This window comes from Polyodon spathula, chromosome 1 (assembly GCF_017654505.1).
Source record: "Polyodon spathula isolate WHYD16114869_AA chromosome 1, ASM1765450v1, whole genome shotgun sequence".
Taxonomy (NCBI): Eukaryota; Metazoa; Chordata; class Actinopteri; order Acipenseriformes; family Polyodontidae; genus Polyodon; species Polyodon spathula.
Genome location: NC_054534.1, coordinates 91,806,852 through 91,831,758, shown reverse-complemented (window position 1 = coordinate 91,831,758; position 24,907 = coordinate 91,806,852). Strand labels below are relative to the sequence as shown.

Genomic DNA, 24,907 nt, shown 5'->3' with positions numbered 1-24,907 from the left:
ACATAATCTGGAGAGACACTTGTCCAATTGTACTGAGAACCTTTATTTAGCACAAACTATTTACTGTATCATCATCTCGGGTATATGGAGTTTTCTGTCTGTGTCTGACGGTCTTCTGTATGTAATTTTAGTTTTGACCATGCAGCTGTTTTTTTTGTATTATTCTACTACTACCCCTACCTATCACACCTACATATCAAAGTGCAATAGTGCTGTAACATCTAAGTACAGCTTGTAATTCGAATGTCCCTGTACAAGCAATAATGTTAACCTTCTGGAGGTGGCCGAGGGTAGCATTTAGTTCCCAAACACACACAGGAAAGTACTTAGGGGGAGGGACGATGGTGTGGTTCAACCGAGTGCCTGCTGTGATACGAGCGAGTACGGTATGTTCTCATACAACCCCCCACCCTCACCGCCCCACCAAAAAAAAAAAAAAAAAAAAAAATATGTAAGAAAACATTGACTTTGTCTCTGATCCACCTAGTGCTTTTAACGACAAGCCGACGAGTTCTAGATTACAAAATAAGATAAATGTTTTATCAAATCACAACAGAGCCTCGGTTAAAACCACACCCTCATTCTTCCGCTAAATCGTTTCCTCGGTAATGTAGGTCATGTGGTCAGTCATATGACAGTGTGTCGGTCAGCTGATCCACTCAGTGTCGTTCACTGGCACTGTTGCTGAAATTGAAAAATAGGAAGACAAGAGACAATTATGATTCAGTTACTTGAAAAACTGCCAGCCCAGGAATGCCCCAAAGTAAGTAAAAATATCTATCTATCTATCTATCTATCTATCTATATATATATATATATATATATATATATATATATATATATATATATATATATATATATATATATATATATATGCACGTACAGTATATTAATATTATTTTCCACCTGCCTTGCAGTAGCAAAGACAATTCTGAAAGATCTGTATGTTAAATAAATGGCCATCATGTAGTTATCAAACGTTCGTTAAATAAATAGAAAGATAAAAATGTGGTCTGTTACTGAGGGGTTCCGAGGTCTGCATTGAACAGAATAAACGATATCTGACAATAGCAATGGTGTAAATAGCTCCATGTACAGTGCAGTACATACAGTATGTATCGGAAAAGTAAACCCACACCACTTCCACCTCGAGGAATAGCGGTTTTACTCATTCTTAGTAAAGAGGAGCACAGAATACCCCCCAACTTCCAGGGAAGGACGGCACAGAGAATGTGTGTTCAACCGTCTTTGCATAGAGTATGTGCTTACTTTAAAAGGAGAATCACGCTTATCCAATTTTTACATTTTAAAGTACTGTTTTAAGTACTACAGTTGTTCATAATTTTAACGGATTAACGGTTATCCTATAGTTAGGGCCTTGTGTTTTACAAGACTTGCCTTTTAACATATAATTTAGTCCTACAACCGCAATACTGTATGCTGATACATACTGTAAGTACTGGATGCACTGTACAGGAAGATCTAATTACGCCACTGTATTAATTTTATGCAGTATAAAGGTTAGGTTAAGGTTGGCGTGGCTTGAAATTGCATCCTGTTGTTATTATTGTTAATTAAGAAAAAGTTGAGCATAGCAATAGTTAATAAGAAGCTATGTTTCGCGCGGAAGCATAGAATTATCGTAGAAGTTTGTTTACTTTTTCAAGAAAAACATTTTAAGTCGATTACCATGTCTTCCTGAAAACACCAGCTGCCGGATAATTTTAGTTTTTTTCGATTTCAATAAGTTGTTGACTTTATGTATTTATTTCAACAGAGGTTTTGCGCCTTGTAATTCCAGCCATTTGTCTACTGTTGTGCCTCTGGAAAGATCAAATGTAACAAAAGGAATGTCAGTTATTTTTAAAAACTTTGAAAGATCTCACAGCAATGTGTATTTATTCCAAGTTTAATATGTTGTATATTGATAATGTATTAGTTGAACTGTGATTCCGCAAAAATAAGTTCTGCTGTGCATTGTACTATTAACTGCAGGGTAAAAAAAAATCCTCACCAGCCAATCATCGTGCAGCATCCAAACATTCCATTTTAGAAATAATAGTAATAATATGTTTTGTTTTTATACAGCGCCTTTCATAGTGGACCACCATCACAAAGCGCTTTACGAGATACATGACTAGGGTGTGTGAGCTATGCATCAGCTGCAGAGTCACTTACAACAATGTCTCACCCGAAAGAAGAGCACAAGGAGGTTAAGTGACTTGCTCAAAATCACACAGAGTCAGTGGCTGACCTGGGATTTAAACTGGGGACCTCCTGGTTATAAGCCCATTTCTTTAACTACTGGACGACACAGCCTCAATTTCTGCTGTAATTATCAATTTAAACTAGGGCCGTTCTTTAAAATAACTTTTGCTCACAGAAACAGGCCCAGCCATCGCATTAAAACAAAGAAGGATAAATCTATGGCTATTCTTAGTATTCTTATGATTTTAATTATTTTTTTATGTACCAATTCAAAAAAAACAGTTAAGGTGCTCCATAAACAAACAAGTTTGAGAACCACTGCATTAAAAAAAATCATCCCATTACATTACTTTAATGATTTGAATTGGTCACCCCATTACTACAAAGAATGTATTACAGATTAGTAAACTGAATGCTGTAACCCTTACGTCCCTGTGAATATGTATAAGAGGCTGTGTGGTCCAGTGGTTAAAGAAACAGGCTTGTAACCAGCAGGTACCTGCTTCAAATCCCAGCACAGCCACTGACTCAGTGTGTGATCCTGAGCAAGTCACTTAACCTCCTGTGCTCTGTCTTTCAGGTGAGGCATTCTTGTAAGTGACTCTGCAGCTGATGCATAGTTCATACACCCTAGTCTCCTATCTTGTAAAGTGCTTTGTGATGGTGGTCCACTATGAAAGATGCTATATAAAAATGAAGATTATTATTATTATTATTATAACATGATTGTAGAGAATTCATAAGTGTAAATATATTATTTATAGGTTTTAATTTACCAGTACAAATTAATTACATTTTCTTTATCGCACTGGGCACAAATATAGGCCTATATTTCATCAACAGAAGAGAAGATACTATTTTGTTTTGTTTGTTTGTTTTTTTTACATGGATTTTCTGTTTCTGGCACCAATCCCTGAACACTGTAGATAGTAAAACCATTAATTGGAATCTGGGAATTTGATAGATTCTTTAACATAAGCTGTTTTTATTTATTTATTTTTTTCTTTGTTTTGTTTGGTTCTTTCAATATAATATACAAATAGATTGTTCATAAGAAGCCCATATGTGTTACTTATGTTTGTATGAAAGACAAAAAAAAAAAAAAAACTCAGTTCTTGTGCATTATAGTGGTGCTTTACCAGTTGCAGGTGGTGGAGAGGTTGAACGGGCAACCTGAGGCAGACACGGGAGAGCTCCAGGCAGTGACGAGGGCAATGACTGACCTAATGGGGGAGTTAGGTCAGGCCTCAGACATGTCTTTAGCGGCGCTGGTAGCCACTCGCTGACACCTCTGGCTAACCCAGGCCAAGGTCATGGAGACCGAAAAGGTGGCGCTATTAGATGCCCCTATAGCACCGGGGCAGATATTCGGAGCGACCATTAATGTGAGCCTTGAGAGGTCCTACGAGGCCACGGAGGACACTTCGAAATTCTCACGCCTTCCTGCCTACTGCCAGTGCCCTAGGTGGCCTTTACAGCCTGCAGGGGCAACGGGGCCTGAACGCCGCCCTCCACCCCAGACCAAGCCAGCGGGCAAAGGAAGAGCCAGCGGTAAGGGATCACCGCCGGCCAGGGGTAACCAGTTCTCTGGCTGGAGACCAAGGCCTGGGCCTAAGAAAGACGTCCCTCCTCCCAAGCCCAAGGGAAGCCACCACTGAGGGGCTTGACCCATGGCAAGGCTGCACCCAGGACTCTTGGGTGCTATCGACAGTGAGACACGGTTACGCTCTGCAATTCCGCTTAGGCCCGCCACCCTTCAAGGGTGTGCTCCTTACCACCGTCAAACCAACGCTGTGCGCTTGGTAAACCAAAGCAATGCCCTCAGCGGCTTCAACTCCAGGTACTTCCTGGTGCCCAAGAGTGACGGCAGTTTCAGACCTATTCTGGACCTCAGGGTTCTCAACATGTTCCTCAAACAAAGGAAGTTCAACATGTTGAGCGCACAGCATATCCTCCAGTCTGTCCAGCCGGGCGACTAGTTCACATCGATCGACCTGCAAGACGCTTACTTCCATGTCCCAATCCGTCCCGCACAGAGAAAATATCTGTGCTTCGCTTTTCAAGGCAACGCGTATGAATTCTCTCGCTGTCGCCCCGCACATTTTCCAAGTGCATAGATGCAGCACTGGCCTCACTCAGACTGCGGGGTATTCGGATCTTGAACTACCTGGACGATTGGCTAGTTTGCACTCGTTCCAAAGCACGCGCCAAGGCGCACACCAGACAGGTCGTAGATCATATCATGAAGTTAAAGCTCTCCATACATCAACAGAAGAGCAACTTTGTACAGTCTCTGTCCACAGTGTTCCTGAGGATCAAACTGAACTTTGTGAGCATGCTTGCCTCACTGTTGGAAGACAGGATTCGGTCGTTGGAAGTCACACTCTCCCAATTCAGAGAGGATGCTCTTCTACAGGTCAGAGTATTTTAAAGGTTGTTGGGGCTGATGGCAGCCGCCTTGAGGGAATCCTTCCCCTAGGGCTGCTGAGAATGCACCCACTTCAAGCCTTGGTAAATACTCTCAAGGTGCACCCGGTCCGCGATCGATAAACCAGCTGGTGTGAGTATCCAGACAATGCTGGAAGACATGGGAGTGGTGGCTCCGTCCCGGCAATCTGTGCCTGCGCCTCTGTCCTAGAGACAGTCGAACCAGTTGTTTGTCTGCTATGGGTCCCGCTCTAGAGGTCAGGCCCTATCGAAGCATGTCAGCCACACTGGGTGTCAGATGCCATACGCTTGCCGTATGAACAGTCAGACTCCCCCATGCCTGGGGACTTTACGGCCCATTCTACCAGGGGCCAAGTGACTTTGTGGGCTCTCTTTCATGGCGCCTCCTTGGATCAGCTTTGCACTGCTGCTACATGGACAGGTAATCAGACATTTGCACGTTTTTACCGCCTTGATGTTGCAAACCGAGCGAGGCCCTCTCTGGGGTCTAGGGTATTGCAGGCGGCAAGCCCTTAGGCGTCATGAGGGCTCTGAGGCTATCGCCGTGAGGTAATCTGGAGCCACGACAGCTTTGGTACAGATTCCCATTCGGTAATGGTTGTCATTCCACTTTAAAGGGAACGTTAGGTTATTACTTTTTATTTTTTTTTTATTTATCCAAACTACAGACATTTTGTAGGTCTAAAATCATTACTGCCTTCAGAAACTTGAGATTAAATAAAACATGGTTTTCTTCTGCATTGATCAGGGTTGAAGTAACTCATCGGTTTTTCAGAAACCTACTGGAAAGTTTTAACACAGTTTGTTTATTCTGCCATCTGTGCTGTGCACCTCTTATGCCAGTGCTCAGTATGTATTTATTGATTATGCAACTTTATTGTACGTTAAATGAATTCTAATGTTATGGCTTTCAAAATAAGTTACATCCATCACACCAGGTGAATATTGCTGTATACTATCTCTCATAAAAATGCTTTTTGAGTTTGTTGGTGCATCTGTTTGTTCTAAAACAGCAAGTATCGGGGTAAGCTTTTTCTTTAAATGCATCAATTTGTAGAATGGCAGTAATTGTCCCTCGTAATTAGGGTGTTCCCTTTCAATTCAAAGACGACCACCAATGACATTATATGTGGGATATGCCTACCCATTGGGTAGGTATTGCTGACCTCTATACCAGAGCTGCCGATAGGCCCCTGCCTGGGGTGATGCACTTGGTCCTGCCCACTGAGGGGATAAAATTGTCATCCAAAGGAAGCCATTTCTCTTTTTCCTTCTCAAGACGGTAAGACCTCTGTGTTGAGCTGAGCGTGTTGATAGAAAAGAGCTTCTCGAGTTAAATCGAGTCGATTGTATTTCCCTTGCATTCGTGCTGAAAGCTGACTCGTCACTTTCCCGGAATCAATGACTTTGAAAAGGCCAAGCCTTTTGCCTTTCTGTATTTCAGCAGCCTCCTCGCTTGCCTGGTAGGCTACTCTTTATCTGTCTGTCATGTGTGAGCAGGTGTGTGTCACACACACGCACATGGTGCCCAGTGCCACAGCGTTAGTGCACAGTCATAGCGGTGCATGATATACACTGTGCTTGGTACCCACTGCTACATCGCTAGTGCAGGAACGCATGGTGCTGAACTGTACTCGGTGCACGGTACTCGTGCACTTGGAACGCAGGGTGCACACAGTGCTAGGCCACGGCTACAACAGCAGCTCACGGTGCGCACGGTGCTTGGTACTACTGCTACACTAGTGCACGAGCATACGGTGCTGCACGGTACACAGTGCACAACGTGCCGGCGGTACTCAGTGCGCCATGCATGGTGTTAGGTACCCTCTGCTACAGCGCTAGTGGGTGAGTGCATGGTGTTCGCACTTAGCCAGTGCTTGAGTACAGCACAAGCGGTGTTTAGTGCACGGCATGTGCACAAGACCAGGCTCATGTCAGCCAAGTCAGGGTTCCACCTCTGCACGACCTGCAATGCCAATATCTTGCAAGAGGACAAACATACCCTCTGTGCTCGGTGCTTGGGTGTCCAACATGCCACCTTAGCCCTCCAGAGGGATGTGGTGTGCAGCATCTGTCAGGCTTTCCACCCCCCCTGTGAAAGAAGCTCATTTGAAGAGGGCCACGAGGGCGAGCTCCACGTCCTCTATGGGCGGACTGTCACTGGCTCTTGGAGCCACAGATCCCCTCCTCCATGACTTGACCCAGGACCCCCTGCTAGGCATCCCCGATGCGCAGTCCTCCCACTGTCGCTCCCTATCTCGGCAGGCGAGGGACATTATGGACCTCAAGGCCCAGATGGCCCAGGTCCTAGAGCTCATGACAAAACAGGCACCGGCAGCACCGGCCTCTGTCCAGGCCCCGTTGCAGCCCCAATTGCCATATCACCCCCTCCCCAAGGGGAGTTCAGGGTTGATGGGAAGAGTCATCCCAGCTGGCACAACAGGACACGCTCTCCATAGCGGCCTCTAGGGAGGGGCCCTCCTTCTCCTCTGACATGCAGGTGGGCAAGCCCCCTGCTGAAGAAGAACTTGGCTTCGAGGTAGCCTCGGAAGCCAGTGACCCCTTGTTGTCCAGCTCGGTTTTGTCACTTATGGAACGCACTGCAGGTCCCCTGGATGCCAGCGGCAGACCCACGCCGGTCCATTTTCCGGACGCAGATGATTGCTCCTCACCCTCAGAAGTTCCTGGCCTTTCCAGATTTCACAAAGGAGGTACGCTCCTCCCTGGGATCGTCCGGCCTCAGGTCCTAGCGTGCTAAAGCAGGCCACACTGCTTGCCTCTCTAGATGGCACGGAAAAGCTTGGACTAGCGGGGTTCCCCTCAGTACACTCCACCATCGCGACCATGGTTAAGGCCCTGCCGGTGGTTGGGTTGGCTAGAAACCCGGCGTGCCCAAACCCTCAATGCAAGGTGACGGAAACGCATCTCAAGCAGGCGTATGCAGCTCAGGCACCTCGCCAGTCTAACACAGTGAGTGTGCTTACTGCTTATATGGACGGTGTAATGCGCGCAGTTACGTCTCCACAGAGTTATGTCTCCTGTCCAGCATGCTGCTGCAGAACTCCGATCTCCAAAGGCAAGCTCTTGGCCGGAGCCTGGATAGCTTGATCGTGGCTTGTAGACAGCTGTGCCTGTCACAAGCTAGAGTTCTTGATAATAATAAGGCCGCGCTGCTTGACGCGCCTATATCCCCAGGACATACCTTTGGGCCAGCCGTGGAGGAGGTCTTATTAAGATCACACCGGGAACGTGAGAATTGGAACCCTTTTTATTTAATTGTTCTTACCACGGGTTTGTTTGTTTGCTGTAGGGTGAATTTGTTTCTCTGTGAATTATGGTAATAAAGGAATTGATGTGTTCTTGAAAAAAGTATTTGTGCACTAGTTTTTCATTACCTCCACACAATATAGTATACATAGATCTGTCAACATAACCTTCTAACATGTATGCCTAGTGACATGTGGATATTTTGTTGCAGTGAAACATTCTTGAAAGACAATTTGTCTTCTAGTCAGTGGGGAGCCTTGCAATATTTCCTGTAAACACACACCATAAAAGGGGGAGTGGAGACTGAACAAACACTGCTTACTGTAAATTGAGATGAATGTCAGTAGTAAACCGACTGCATTCCTCTGCTGTGTGTTGAAAGCCAGGGCAGGTATCCCAAATAATTTCTCAACGCCTTCAAACCTGGAGCTCAATTCAGATGCAATTGAGTTTTGTGATTTTGCTGGACCATAAACCTGAATGGGGATCCATTACTCCAGAGATTAAAACAGACCCACTTATTTCTGGTGTACAGGTTAGGGAGCTGTGGAGTCGTTCAAAAAAATATACAGTGTATTTTACAAATGCTTAAGTGAGGGGTAGTGTAACTCATGGGTCTCATTGTCGTACTTTGAGAAATACATGAAACAACATCCATCAAAAAAGGTGGCCATTATGCTTTCCTGGTAATCCTGTTAGTCAGGCAGTAATACAGAATTGGGCTCACCTGACACAGTAACCACAACATTGCACTACAGTAACCATAGGTTTCCAGACATGCAGGGCTACATTACCTCTTTCTTACAGTAGCTTCAGTTTGATTATTTTAACTTAACTTTGAAGTAGACACAAAGCATAGCAGAAATGGCTGTATGTGTGTGTGTGTGTGTGTGTGTGTGTGTGTGTGTGTGTGTGTGTGTGTGTGTGTGTGTATATATAATATATATATATATATATATATAGTTGTTTTCACCTCCTTCCCAGTTTTCACCTCCTTGCCTTGCATTCACATAGATTTAAATATCAAGACATATATATATATATATATATATATATATATATATATATATATATAATATATATATATATATATATATATATAAACAGGTGATTCCAGCTGGATTATTAATATTATTAATTGTTGTTGTTAATGTTTTCTTATAACAGACACCCTTATCCAGGGCAACTTAACAATTTTTACAAAAAAACACATTAAAAAAAATATGATCGGTCCAGACAGGGAGCAATAGCGGTTTGATAAGTGGGATCACAGCTAATACTGAGAAGAAAAAAAAAAAACATATGGTACTGTAACAGAAAACAAGAGTCATAAAAATGTAAATCAATTAGAATAGGTAACATGTACTACTCATAGTTGTGTGGCACCTGTCAATTATGGAGACAGAAGTAGAGAAATCAGAAACTCACTTCCCTGCAAAAATCACAGCATAGATACATCTGTTTGATTTTCTTAGAATCTGTGGTGACCCTTTAAATATTTAACTTATTAGCCATGCTAATGCCTGTGGTAATGGTAAACATTAGACTCAAATGTGTGCATGTGTGCAAATTTCTTAGACTTAAGCACAAAAATATTTTAATTGCTCCCAAGGCCAAATTTGAATGAAAGATTTACGATAAGCGTGACAGGCTTGCAATGCACAGAATGTTTCCATTCCATTCCATTGTCATGTAGTATTCCAATTCTGCGTGTTCACGTGTAGGTCTTGTGCATTTCTGCTATATTGGTGTTGAATGCGCAGGTGTTTTTGATAGGCACAATCACATTTGCGAATTAAGCAGAAAAATGCTGTTTTCCAACTTCGCGCAACTGTTTTGTGCCATGTTGGAAAATATTATTTTTTATGCAAAAGCACAAATTTTGGCCAAGCACAAATTTTGTGAGGGGATTGCGCATCGCTTTGAATATCTGGGACCAGATCTTTTGGAAAGCAGAATGTATTTATTTATTATTTTTAAACCATTGAATTTTATTTAAAAAATGCTGATGAGACACCTAGTGTACTTTCTATTATTGTCTGAGCTTTAACTAGGATCAGTCAAAAAATATAAAAAGTCTAGTTATCCGTAAATAAAGTAAACCTTACTGTTGTGCTTTTAAAATATGCAAAGTAAATTAAGCTTAAAATATTTTGGGAACAATTCATTTTTGGGGAGCCTTTTCTTCTTCACCATTGTGCACTATAGATTGCCACTTTTTTCTGTCTAAGAGATGCCCATTTACTGTAATTTTTTTGCAGTACAATAGCATACAATTACATTTAAAGTCTTTCAGGAACTGACAAGCAACAAAACCTGAACACTATTTTGTGATACTGACTTGCCAGGCTTTGAAGGAGTTCCAACATCACCTTAATCGATCGCCTTAAATAAAAATGCATTATCCATACTGTAATGGATCTGAATTCACCTTCAAATGTACAGTGTAGCAATTAATGTAGGGTATCAATAAAAGACTATTCATAAGCAAGGCAGAGATTTCCCCTTTACTGTTATAAAAGCTGTCCATTTTTCAAACATGTCCATTATTGAAGGAAAACGTCTTAAACACTGCTGAACATCATATCTAACATTTGCATTGCAGAAACACCGTATTTAAATGGAAAATTAAACATAAAAGGCTTTATTTTCAAAATGAGCACACATATAACACGACTATAAACCAGTGAAAAAATATAATAAAATATACATTTCAAAAGAAACAGGTATGAACATATACCTGTTTACAGGTGTAAACGGGTATGTGTACATTCAAAACTGTAAAACTGAAATCATTGTTTCTAATACTACATATTCCAATCAAAATGACTACTGTCAAGATTAAATATTTCTAGGGCTGTGTTTGATGGTTCGAAGCTTTGTTCGCTAGCTAGTGATTCGAAGATTGTTTTAAACCTTCAAAGGTTCGTCAGGCGCCATTGATGCACTGTTTTTTTTTTTTTTTTTTTTTTTTTTTTTCTGTTAACAGAAACTGTTTGACAATATATGGATACTATAAATCACACATCATATGTCACTCGCATGCAAAATTTGATCTTTTGATTTGTACAATGCATATTATGTAAACAACAGTTGTTGCATTAAAATCTCAATCGTTATACTTAGCAACTCTGTATGGCACCGCTGCTGTGATTGGAGCAGGGTATAGTATCCAAAGCATTGGGGTGGTTTCTGTAGCGGTTGAAGTGATTCAGTAAAATATGTACTGAATATCTAGTGTACAAGACAGTGTAAGAGAAGTGCTATGGTAGAATATGTTTGAAACATGCAAAATATACTATAACACTAATAATTTTAATTTCGAAAACTGAGCACCATCCATCCCTCCCCCCTCCAGCTCATGTTATCCAGAAGCAAACAAGTAGCTTGGTGAAGTCACCAGTAAATTATGCAAATGAGTACCATCAAAGGTTCGAACCTTCCTTTGGCAATGTGTTCCGAACCTGTGGAGGTCAAAATGTGCACTTTGTTACAGCGCTAAATATTTCTTTCTGATATATTCCCAGTTACATTTGTGGAACAAAACAAAGGATTTCTGTCTCCTAGGTACACTGAAAAATAAGCAACAAGACTTTCACTGAGTTGGCATCTTGGTGCAATTGTACAAATCCACAATCACAGCAATCTCTGTCTCGTAGTCATTCTACAAAGAAAGACTAAAAAACATGTCCTAGGAGGAGGAGGCATATCTTGTTTCCTGCATTCTATAAGAAAATAGAATACCTTAAGTTATGTTAAAAAAAGACATGTATTGGAGTGCATGGGTCACATTGACCCACATGGTGATTCTGGGCAGAACGATTTAGAACTTTATCATTTTTGCAATTCTGGCTATCAAACACTGTCATGATAGTTAATTCGTAGATTTAGAAAAGTCAAAAACAGACACACACATAAGATTTGCAGTAGAAGAGTAATTAACATTTTAAATCCAAAATGGGTCAAATTGACCTGCATGCCGGTTCTAGTGTTAATAGATAAATACATCAAAATATAAAAGGTAAGTATTTGCACACTTTATTTTAATACTACCCTTGTAATTGTTGTCCAATATAGAATAAATCTCATTTGCGTAAGTGTGTACATTTAACACTGATAAAACCTTACCACTTATTGTATGGTCAGGATGTGTATCCTTTTTATCATGCTGAAATCTAACCTATTTTACAAGTTGTAGCTCTGATGAGATCGGCTTGTTTTTTTTCCTTAATTATTATTGTTGTATTTGTTTTGCTTCATTTTTTGGTGTCACAGTAAACACATTGTTACAAATAAAGGCAATATGGTGATCATTTATTGGATCCAGTATTCTATTTTTGTATACGTCTATTTGTATGTATAGGGAGGCATCACACATCCTTGCTCTAAGTGCAAAATTATCAGCAGCCATCAATCAATCTAACGGTAAATTTAGGTTTGGAAAATCCGGCATGATTTAGAAATTACTTTGGGGTAAAGGCTTTGTGAATTTGCACTTTGACTCAGATAATTGTACCTAGCCTTACAGTCCTGCTTCAGTTATGCATTTTCAAAGGCTTACCCAATGTATCAACCAATGTTGCATTTCAATTTGAATTTAAATGTCTCCAAGCCAGTAACAAATTGGCCAATTAAAACAAGCACAGGAATGTTTGGCTTGATAGCAAAGGGGATATTTAATCAACCTGGGGCACAAAACAAAACTTTTGTAAAATACAGTAAGCTACAGGTGTGTGATTATTTTACCACATAATATTCTGTATAAAAATGGCAAACATGACTGTAACAGAGTGAGTTTTAATGGGATGTGTTGCTAGTCAAATTTTCTGAGTACATTTATTCCCTTTAAGAAGTTCTAAGTCATTAGGTAATTGAATACAAAAATAATACGTTGTTTACTTCACCCAAAACAAACATCGTCACGATGTCCCTTGTTTACACGGTTATTGAGTAGCAATCAATAACAATCTGACAGTTTGATTTAATGTAGAACCTGTTGTTATAAAAACTAACTAAACCCACCAAATTTTAAATGAGTTTATATGTCTTGTCTTTTGTTTATACTTTTGATTTCAAATAGTTTTAATTTCAATTTGCTTGTGTCCTCGGCAGTGAACGGTGAAGTTGTAATCCTGGACAAGATATAATCTTTGATTAAACTGAACAAAACAAACACATTTCCCACTTGGAAGAGCTGTAGCTCTTGCTTGCACCTGAAATGTAAAATCAAAAGACCACTTTTTTATTTGCTGTGACCTAATTGATAGATATTAAATATATGTTTGAGATTTGGAAGGATAACATTCAGGATTAAAACTGTTTTAGTGTAATTAAGGGATGCATTGTGTTTATTTTTCTCAGCTGCTTCACAGATTGATAGATGGCGTCTGTGGACGTGATCTCCCTCGGTTTCAGGACTATGGTAGCTTTTGGAGCCTGACCGAATGGATGGAAATGATTGACGCTCTTACTTGTGTTTTTAAGACAGCTGTTGGAAAACAACTATCCAGTGAAGAGGTAAGAGTAGGGTGTTAGACTGTTTTATTAACACAATACTACTTTGTTCATTCTTAATTTTGTGTTATTGCTACCGGGGTCATTTCAGACCAGTTACTTCAAAATGTCTTGTTCAGACACTGCTAGAAGTAGTTTGGTCATGCCTGAGAAGCAGAAATGACCTAGAGATTGCAATGCAGGAGGCGAGGTTTTCATTGCAATACTAGTACTGTCCGGTTTTGCCTGTTTGCTGATCTGAAAGTGAAACATTATGCTTCTGTATGCAGTATCTATACTATGAAAGAAAGAAAAAACATAACTGGCCATTGGCAAACCAGCATGACAGATGTTGTCAAAACAACTTTTAGAATGTGCCATTGTTCCAATAAAATCTAATTGTGTCCTTGCATAATGTAGCCCGGAAACACATGCACTGTTTTTTGTCAATGCTGATACACCTGCTGTAGCAGCTACTCTAGTCTGATGATATAATACAAGGGTGATGAATATTATTCTATAAATAAAGTGTTGAAAGCTTACTGTATTTTAAATTCAGTGAGGATATGACATTTTTTACAAAATGTGAAGTCACCTTTCATCACTGTGGCTGGCAGAGGCAGCTGCTATGCAGATTGCAGTGACAGTGTGAAAGTTTTGTAATCACTAAATACTAGTGAAGAACAAACCTGGGCAGAATGCCATTTTTCTTTCTCTGTCTCATTTTTGGTATTAAAATATTACAAATAAGGTGACATTAGTTCTTCAATAACTATACAAATTATTCATGTTTTTACAAACTTTAGCTTTGAACTGTAGTATCTATCAACATGTATATTTTTTGGTTCTAAATGTAGTTAACCAAATTAGCTCCATATTGTGAGCACATATGTTAATGGTTTTAAATGTGGCCGGTGCCCATGTTTTACATCAGAAAGAGCAGAAGCTCTTTTACCTTTCAAAGGTCCTTAGTCTTAGTTTAATTATTTCACACATCTTCATGCATTAGAAAAAATAAATACCAATCATCCCAAAGGTACTGAATTTGAAAAGTACATGCGATAATTAAGTCAAACTGACAAACTAGTCCTGAACACTGAAGGCACTAGTTTAAACTGTTATCTACTTGACCAAGTTAGTTATAGTAGTCCTTAGAATTCTGACTGAGCTTTTTAATGTTTTATGGATGAATATAAATATTGAAAACTGCTGAAAAAGGCGTTCTTGTTTAACTTCAATTTAATTGGAATCTTAAACTGAGTGAAAGGAAGGAAGGAAGGAAGCATGGGGGGAAATCTTTTCGGATTACCTCAACAAATTGACAACTGGAATGCCAAAGGTCTGCAAGGCTGTAATTGCTGCAAATGGAGGATTCTTTGACGAAAGCAAAGTTTGAAGGACACAATTATTATTTCAATTAAAAATCATTATTTCTAACCTTGTCAGTGACTATATTTCCTATTCATTTTGCTATATTTCCTATTCAAATTAATTTCATGTATGTTTTCATGGAAAACAAGGACATTTCTAAGTGACCCCAAACTTTTGAACGGTAGTGTGTGTACATATATATATATATATATATATATATATATATATATATATATATATATATATATATATATATATATATATATATATATATATATATATACAGTGCCTTGCAAAAGTATTCAGACCCCTGACCAATTCTCTCATATTACTGAATTACAAATGGTACATTGAAATTTCGTTCTGTTCAATATTTTATTTTAAAACACTTAAACTCAAAATCAATTATTGTAAGGTGACATTGGTTTTATGTTGGAAAATATTTTTAAGAAAAATAAAAAACTGAAATATCTTGCTTGCATAAGTATTCAACCCCACACATTAATATTTGGTAGAGCTACCTTTCGCTGCAATAACAGCTTTAAGTCTTTTGAGGTAAGCATGTACCAGCTTTGCACACAGTGTCGGAGTGATTTTGGCCCATTCTTCTTGGCAGATTTGCTCCAGGTTGTTCAGGTTGGTTGGACGACGCTTGTGGACCGCAATTTTCAAATAGTGCCACAGATTCTCAATGGGATTGAGATCAGGACTTTGACTGGGCCACTGTAGGACATTCACCTTTTTGTTCTTGAGCCACTCCAGTGTTGCTTTGGCCTTGTGCTTGGGATCATTGTCCTGCTGAAAGGTGAGTTTCCTCCCAAGCTTCAGTTTTTTAGCGGACTGAAGCAGATTCTCTTGCAGTATTTTCCTGTATTTTGCTCCATCCATTCTTCCTTCAATTGTAAAAAGATGCCCAGTCCCTGCTGATGAGAAGCATCCCCACAGCATGATGCTGCCACCACCATACTTCACTGTAGGGATGGTGTGTCTTGAGGCATGGGCAGTGTTAGGTTTGCGCCACACATAGCTCTTTGAGTTTTGAACAAAAAACTCTATCTTGGTCTCATCTGACCACAAAACCTTTTCCCACATCGCAGCTGGGTCACTCTCATGCTTTCTGGCAAACTCCAGACGTGCTTTCAGGTAGTACTTTTTGAGAAACAGTTTCTTTCTTACCTCCCTCCCATACAGGCCAGTGTTATGCAGAGCTCTTGATATGATAAAGTCCCGCACAAAAGATTAATTCTCAAACTGAACGCAGTTGGGATTCAAGGAAACACATGTACATGGATTAGGGAGTGGTTAACATGTAGAAAACAGAAAGTACTGATTAGAGGAAAAACCTCAGAATGGAGTGTGGTAACCAGCGGTGTACCACAGGGATCAGTATTAGGTCCTCTGCTATTCCTAATCTACATTAATGATTTAGATTCTGGTATAGTAAGCAAACTTGTTAAATTTGCAGACGACACAAAAGTAGGAGAAGTGGCAAACACTGTTGCGGCAGCAAAGGTCATTCAAAATGATCTAGACAAGATTCAGAACTGGGCAGACACATGGCAAATGACATTTAATAGAGAAAAGTGTAAGGTACTGCACGCAGGAAATAAAAATGTACATTATAAATATCATATGGGAGATATTGAAATTGGAGAAGGAATCTATGAAAAAGACCTAGGAGTTTTTGTTGACTCAGAAATGTCTTTATCTAGACAATGTGGGGAAGCTATAAAAAAGGCTAACAAGATGCTCGGATACATTGTGAAAAGTGTTGAATTTAAATCAAGGGAAGTAATGTTAAAACTGTACAATGCACTAGTAAGACCTCATCTTGAATATTGTGTTCAGTTCTGGTCACCTCGCTATAAAAAAGATATTGCTGCTCTAGAAAGAGTGCAAAGAAGAGCGACCAGAATTATTCCGGGCTTAAAAGGCATGTCATATGCAGACAGGCTAAAAGAATTGAATCTGTTCAGTCTTGAACAAAGAAGACTACGTGGCGACCTAATTCAAGCATTCAAAATTCTAAAAGGTATTGACAGTGTCGACCCAAGGGACTTTTTCAGCCTGAAAAAAGAAACAAGGACCAGGGGTCACAAATGGAGTTTAGACAAAGGGGCATTCAGAACAGAAAATAGGAGGCAATTTTTACACAGAGAATTGTGAGGGTCTGGAATCAACTCCCCAGTAATGTTGTTGAAGCTGACACCCTGGGATCCTTCAAGAAGCTGCTTGATGAGATTTTGGGATCAATAAGCTACTAACAACCAAACGAGCAAGATGGGCCGAATGGCCTCCTCTCGTTTGTAAACTTTCTTATGTTCTTATGTTGACTGGTGCACCATTACTCCACTCCCAGCCACTGAAATCTGTAGCTCATTCAAAGTGATTGTTGGCCTCTCTGTGGCTTCTCTCACAAGTCTCCTTGTTTGAGCGCTGAGTTTTAGGGCAATTTCTTTCATCAGTGCAAACTGGGAGCTTCCACATCGCAGGGGTTGAATACTTATGCAAACAAGATATTTCAGTTTTTTATTTTTCTTAAAAATATTTCCTAACATAAAACCAGTGTCACCTTATAATAATTGATTCTGAGTTTCAGTGTTTAAAAATAAAATATCAAACAGAACGAAATTTCAATGTACCATTTGTAATTCGGTAATATGAGAGAATTGGTCAGGGGTCTAAATACTTTTGCAAGGCACCGTGTGTGTGTGTGTGTGTATGTGTTTTGATAATTGAAATTGCATTAATCATATTATTTTTTAGGTGGTACAATCCCTAACTGGACTCAGCTCCAGTTATCAAGATGTAGTGTTGAAATGCCTGAAGGGCAGAAAAGACGAGATCAGACAGGCACTGGTTGAAAAAACAAACACAGTTTCATCGGCCCAGTTGCAGGACTTTGACTGGCAGTTAAAGGTATGGTATGAAAGCATGAATTGGCCTTTGTAAATGGAATGTATGCACTAGTATCAGTGACGGCAAACAGGTTGAATGTTGGCCTGGACTAAATAGGGTTATGGTTAAAAGTCACATTTCTCTGGGGAGTTTTGCTTTGGAAAAAGAAATGGTATCTACTGAACTAGCAAGCAAGACTTTCTGCAATGCTGTACCAGTGTTTGCAGTGCCCAGTAACCATATCAAACACATGTTCAGTCATTATTCTAATTACTGGTAGAAAAATCTGCTCGATTTGACCAAAAATAAACATAAAAATGTGATAATAGAGTTGTAATTGTTTGTTCATTACAAATGTAACTTCCTTACCTGGCCTCAATGAGATGGTACATCTTGTTCAAAGCTAAGCCTCACTCAGTAGTTGCAAGTTACAGCAGGCATACCTAAACAATGTTAAATGTAACTGTACACACAAAGTAGTATCCAATGCGTTTAAACAACAGAGACTATCAGAGATTTTTTTTAACCCCCCCCCCCATCGAATACGCATACTGTATATGTAAAGCAGCATAATGAAAAGGAGTGCCATGGATAAGTATTAAATGTGCTTTTTGGGTCATGATCATCATCATTTTAGTATGGATTGTCACAGTCTGTTTGACATGCACAGGTGGGTTGCCAAATTTAGCATATATAGGTTTGCTTGCTGAATTAAAAAAAAAAAGAAAAATGGAACACTGGTCTATCTATTTTCTTTTAAGGTGGTTGGGCAATATACTGTCATGCTAAAAGAGTCAAATAACAACATTGTTTTTCTCCTGAGATATTTCTCTTTGAGAATATAAACTCGTCAATGTACAGCCATAAGCAACACTTCAATGACTTGCAGGCCTGTCAAGAAAAGGCTCATCTTGAGTGGAGCTAAGCATTAATGATGATGTTGTTGTTGTTGTTGTTGTTGTGTTAGAAGGGTTTTGACAGTGGAACATTGGTGGAAGACTATGAGCGGTAAATTTGTGTTCCACATTAGTCATACATTATTTTAAAATATTTTGGAATTGTACAGAGGTGAAATTTTTTGGCGGTGTGTGGCAGCGTGATCCGCCCCTGTGTGTATTTTGTGTTATGTTGCGTGTGGTGTGTTAATGTTGCTGCATAGGTATTGGTGCATGGGATATAAATGGATCTGTGTAGCACAAGTGATTTAAAATATAATTGTATTTAGGAGGGGGGGATTGCACTTCACGTGAATCACTTCTCGTGCATTTAAAGTATTTAATAGTATGTAAGCACGGAGTTGCACAAATTAGTTCACGGGCTGGGATTCAGGTGAATAATTAATTAGTAATTGAATCCCGGCACAACAGTATATATAGATGCACATTTTACTCATTCGGGGTTGTGTGTTCAGGGCAAAAGAACGGAAGGGGGTGAGGAGAGTAAAATAAAATGATAAAGAAAATAACTGATACGAGTGCTGGAAGCACCAGCACTGTACTTGTTCCTGTGTTTAGCGTTCGTCCACCCTGTTTGTTAGTGTCTGTTCGTTTTGTTTGTCTGTCTGTTTTGACCAACGTGCCATTTTCTTTTACAAAGTGTTTTTGTCTGTTTTAAACTTTTTATTTTACAACAAACACATTGAGCGTCGCAGCGTCTCAGTTTCCCCTGCCAGTACTGTCTGCTTGTGTACTCCTTTCCGGCCTGACGTCACTCTACAGCCAGCCTGTTCACACGGTGTTAAAATGGGGTAATTTCATTAATGTTACTTTTACTGTTTTTTTTGTTTTTTTTAGCCACATGATATCAGTAACATACAAAATGGTTATACACATTTCTTTTTGTCAAGCGGTTTAGGTTGCATGAGGCTAAGCTCAACAATATGGTTTCTCAGTGGAAAATCCTCTGTCTTGGAGGCATATGCCAGCCTTTTGGAAATATTACAATAATCAGCCTCTTTTATTATAACCCTACCTCCAATGGGAGAAGGAATTATGTCCTACTACGATTTGATTTATCTGCTAGTAAACTTATGAGGCTTCCCTCATAAGAAATATATGAGAAACACTGTTATAAAAACAAATAAAAAAACAAGCGTGTTTAAAGCTGCCGTTGAGGTTTCCTACTGTCATTTCTATTGGTATAGAGCCTATAGTATAATGAATTTGTAACCATTTTTGTCTAGTTTTTGTGGTAGCTTCAGCTACAAATTAAACATTTTGGAGGTTCATAGCTAGTGTAAGGTAGATGACAACTGAATTAAGGACCTGAAGAATGAACCAACCAAATTAAAAGCCAAGAATATGTACGATTCATTTTGGGACCTTCCTTTAGGTTTATTCTTTTAACACGTGGTATTCAGCTCTGTATATTGGTAATGTCTACATAATCCAAAATAAGGCATTGCAACGTGTGAACAGACATATGGGGATGTCATTGTACATTGCCAAAAATGACAGAAACATAGGTAGAAGAACTTCTCCAGTGTATCGTGTTAGACTTTGAAAGATATAATGATTCTGCTTTCGTCGAGTGCTTCCCCTTTATAAGTGTGGATGCACCCTTTTTTTATTATGGTAAGCAGACTGGCAATGAGCAAGCATAGACAGAGAGCTTCCACCCATAGGGATGTAGTGTAAGAAAGAGACGGGAACCTTCAGCAACTCTTGATAGAGTGAATCACTAATATAATGTATTACAGACACTGGGACTCGCTATGCCCTGTACTCTCAGATAAAAGCAAACCTCTTTGGCTGATGTTATTAATTTCTCAGGTAACCATCTTGTTTAGATCCCTAGCTGGACATAACCACTCCTGCTGGATGAACCGAGGGACGATTATTGTACCAGAGGTGTTAGATGGAGATGAAGTAGCCCAACCTGAGTCTGTCATTTAAAGCAATTTGACCTAATAAATGTCAATGGATTGATCTATAGGATATTGGTTGTTACTTTATTCACCTGTACCGCATTGGTTGCTTTTGCTGGTCCATATGTACAGTATTCTGCCCACCTACTGTTACAGTGTATATTAGGGATGCAAGTCAGTTGTGATCAATTCAGTTCTTGATCAACTCTTTCAGCTGGGAAAACTGAAATTAAAGTTTTTAAATTTAAATTTAAATTTGGAATTTTATTAAAATGTCAGTTCAGTTTTGTTTTGTGAAAATCACAACCATTGCATCCCTAGCACAGTATATGTACAATGTTTATATATATATATATATATATATATATATATATATATATATATATATATATATATATATATATATATATATATATATGCCGTGAAAAAGTATTTGCCCCCTGTGTGATTTTCTGTATTTTTGCACATTTTTCACATTGAATTTGGTCAGATCTTTTTGTGGGTTGTAGTAGTATATAGAGGGAGTCTGTGTGCAAGGTAATCAAACGTGCAATTTTCAGATGTGAAAAAGTTATTGACCCCCTGGTTAACTCAACCAAATTATAGGGATAGCTTGGGTCAGCTGTTTGAATACTTTGGTTAACAATCAGGCCTGATGTAGGCCAGCCCTGCCCAATATAAATCTGACTAACCATCAGAGTGAAGTTGTCAGCACACAGGTTCTAGAGGCACACTGTGCCACGATCAAAGGAAATTCCTGTAGACCTGCGGAAAAAAGTTGTTGATGCCTGTCAGTCTAGAAAGGGTTACAAAGCCATTTCTAAAGCTTTGGGGCTCCACCAAACCACAGTCAGAGCCATATTGTCCAACTGGAGAAAGTTTGGGAGATGAGTCAAAAGTGGAACTTTTTGGCCAATATGGGCCCTGTTATATCTGGCGAAAACCAAACGCTGCATTCCACAATAAGAACCTCATACCAACGGTCAAGCATGGTGATGGTAGTGTCATGATTTGGGGATGCTTTGTTGCGTCAGGACCTAGACTACTTGCCATCATTGAACCATGAATTCTGCTCTGTAACAGAGAATTCTACAGGAGAATGTCAGGCCATCCGTCCGTGAACTGAAGCTGAAGGCCAGCAGGGTCATCCATCAAGACAATGATCCGAAACAAACAAGCAAGTCTACATTAGAATGGTTGAAGAACAAGAAACTTAAAGTTTTGGAATGGCCTAGTCAAAGTCCAGACCTAAACCCCACTGAGATGTTGTGGCAGGACCTGAAACGAGCAGTTTATGCTCGAAAAAACCCACAAATGTCACTGAATTGAAGCAGTTCTGCATGAAGGAGTGGGCCAAAATTCCTCCACGGCGCTGTAAGACAGATCAATAACTACAAGAAGTGTTTGGTTGCAGTTATTGCTGCTAAAGGTGGCGTAACCAGTTATTGAGTCTAATGGCTGGTTGTGTGTGTCCAAGGTTTAATTTTTTCAACCATTCCCAATTGGGTGTAATTGTAAGAATCTTTTTATTTACTGAATATATATATATAATAGGGGATATATATAATATATATATCTATAATATATAATAGTCAAAATTTTGTGTTATTTATTCACTCAGGGTCCCTTTTATCTAATATTAGATTTTGGTTGAAGATCTGATAACATTCAGTGTCAAAAATATGCAAAAATGCAGAAAATCAGACAGGGGGCAAATACTTTTTCATGGCACTATATATATATATATATATATATATATATATATATATATATATATATAATATATATATATATATATATATATATATATATATAATATAATATATATATATATCCCAATATTTTTAGGGTGATACTATATACCAAACAGAACACATGGTTGTTTCCCACTGTCATTTTCAGCAGACCTGGTTTGCTTGAGTAAAAATGTTACATGAGTTGGCATTGGTTTGATTGCTGTGGTAACTATATTGCTTGGTTCCTTGTGTTTTTTTTTTTTTTTTTTTTTTTGTGTGTTTTTTTTGATGAAATGTCAGTTCAGAAACTTAAAAACATGAAATTTAGGGATGCACCATTAGATTGGTAACACAATGAAGCAATAACTAAATCAATCAATTGCTGCCACATCCACTTACACTGCTTTAATATTAATACTTTTGCTTTTTACTGTTCACTAAAGGGACAAGCTGAAAGTGTGTTGCACATCAAAAAGAGTAGCTTGTGGCAGATGGATTTCTGCAGTCTGGGAATATCCTTGTATTACTGCAATGTGAGAAAAAAATTATTTGCAATAGATAGTGGTATAACAATCATATGACGAGAAGAATTTTCATTTGCTGGGTGAATTTTCAACTGACATGAATTTTAACAAGTAAAGCAAATATCACTGTAAATTGTTTTTTTTTTTTGTTTTTTTTTAAAAGTATACTTTTGTTGTACAAAAGTTTGTACAGTGGTCTTAGGCTAAGAGAAGACCCCTTGGGAAGCAAGCGAAGTGTCTTTAAGATGGAGTTAGCTACCAGACACAATATGAATCAATAAGTAAATACATATGTATTATTTGTCATGATGCATGTACATCAACATAAGAAATTTATTGAATAAATAAAAGCAAAACAATAGGCAAGTGTATGTTAATATACTATAATAATAAAGTAATAGACAAACTTACATTAATAAAACTGAAGCAAAACAACACGGTCAAAAAAGCTTGAATCGCTATGTACTATGAAATTTGCTGGCGGGTGTGTTGTGGTCTATCACAATGGCAATGTTAATAAACTAGCTGTGAAAGTAAAATACACTACCCCTACACACATTACAAAATGCAGCAGCAGTATACAAGACATGCACATTATTTAACAGAGTGGTGAAGCAACCAAATTGAACTCAATCTTTCAGTGAAGTAAGACCAAATTGATTGACAACTTTGTTTCTGATTCAGGTTTTTTTCAAGAGCTTGAACAATTTCCAACTTTGTGTTGCAAGAGAAACAGCGGCAAATTTTGCCATTTCTTTACATGCTATTTTGTAGCGATGAGGTGCACTGGTGAAAGTCAGAATACAAAATAATTCAATGATATGAGGCTGTTTGGAAAGATTTAAACCAATCGGTATCCCTAAAGACATTCTCAAAATGACAAGTCGCTTTTTTACAAAAAGTACTGTATCCACTGTGAATGAAACACTACCAAGTGTTTCAGTACCAAGAAGGTATTCTTTTAAGCAAAGTTCCTGTTCCTTTAGGCGGAGCATTTACAATGGGAAAAATCAGTTTCACCACAGGGGTGTTCCGTTAGATAAAGTGTTCACGAGGTGTTCCTCTGTGCGGATTCTGCTATATTTAAACAAGATCTAACTGTTCAACATGACGTGAATTTTGTTGTAAACCGAAATTCTGGCTATATTTGTTTACAGTTCTATGAGTCAGATGTGAAGTCATATGCTAGAAACATGATGTTGTTATAAAACGGTGACAGAGATTGAACATGTAAACCTTATGCAAAATATAATATGGATAAATCATCATAATAAACAAATATATTTAACGTGTTGTTAAGATAGTTATTAACAGGTAATAAACATAAATTACCTTAAACATTCTTTAATACGCAACATTTTAGTTGTTAAGATATTGTTTTTGTTAAAACCAGTGCCAAAACTTGGTACTAATAGGTAACACTATCACTGTAACAGTTTGATATCGGTTTGATTAAACAAAACAAAAGCAAAAAGAAAATGTTGGTTATTGTTTGGCTTTCACTGTGTTTTAAATCCCTTTTTTGTGGATCACATTGTTCTGCTTTCTGTCTCTTTCAGCTAGCTTTGTCGAGCGATAAGATCTCTTCACTTCAGATGCCACTGTTGAACCTTGACTTGGATGTCAAAGAAAATGGAACTCTGAAGCCAGTGTCCATAGAAATGAACAGGGAAGAGCTGCATAGTCTGATAAACACATTAGAGGCAGCAAATAAGGTACATTTTCTTCAAAACTACAAAGATCTAATTTACTTCTGAAGGTTTAGTTGATTTCTGGGTCATTTTGTTTCCATGTATTGCTTTCTTCCCAATACCTTTAATGCATAAGGAACTGTAAACTATTAAGGTTTTTTTTTTTTTTTTTGGTGTTCAACATATGCATGATGTATAGTTTGGAAGTACTGTAATCTAGTGGTAGGATCACCAGATTATATTTCACATTTTTCTAATATACTCCATATTACCCCTCTACAGCCTTTCTTGCAAGGCTAATCAATATCTGAGCTTTAAAGCCAAATTCAGACTGTCATTAGGACATTCTAAAGGACCGTGGTAACAGACCTAGAACAGGCTTTAACCACTTCAACTCCAGATGTA

At 38.7% G+C, this 24,907-nt stretch overlaps 1 protein-coding gene across 2 annotated transcripts in view; it reads left to right on the top strand.

Annotated features, from left to right (window-relative positions):
* Positions 1–532: 532 nt before the first annotated feature.
* LOC121324214 (COMM domain-containing protein 8-like) overlaps positions 533–24,907 on the top strand; it is a 62,923-nt gene continuing 38,548 nt past the window's right edge. Inside the window, exons 1-4 of one of the 2 annotated variants that reach the window (XM_041265850.1) lie at positions 533–763; positions 13,285–13,440; positions 17,554–17,706; positions 24,371–24,526. In XM_041265850.1, coding sequence (XP_041121784.1) covers positions 719–763; positions 13,285–13,440; positions 17,554–17,706; positions 24,371–24,526 — 510 coding nt within the window. In that variant the 5' untranslated portion in view covers positions 533–718. The remainder of the gene's footprint in view (positions 764–13,284; positions 13,441–17,553; positions 17,707–24,370; positions 24,527–24,907) is intronic. The other variant, XM_041265859.1, reaches the window with a different exon arrangement.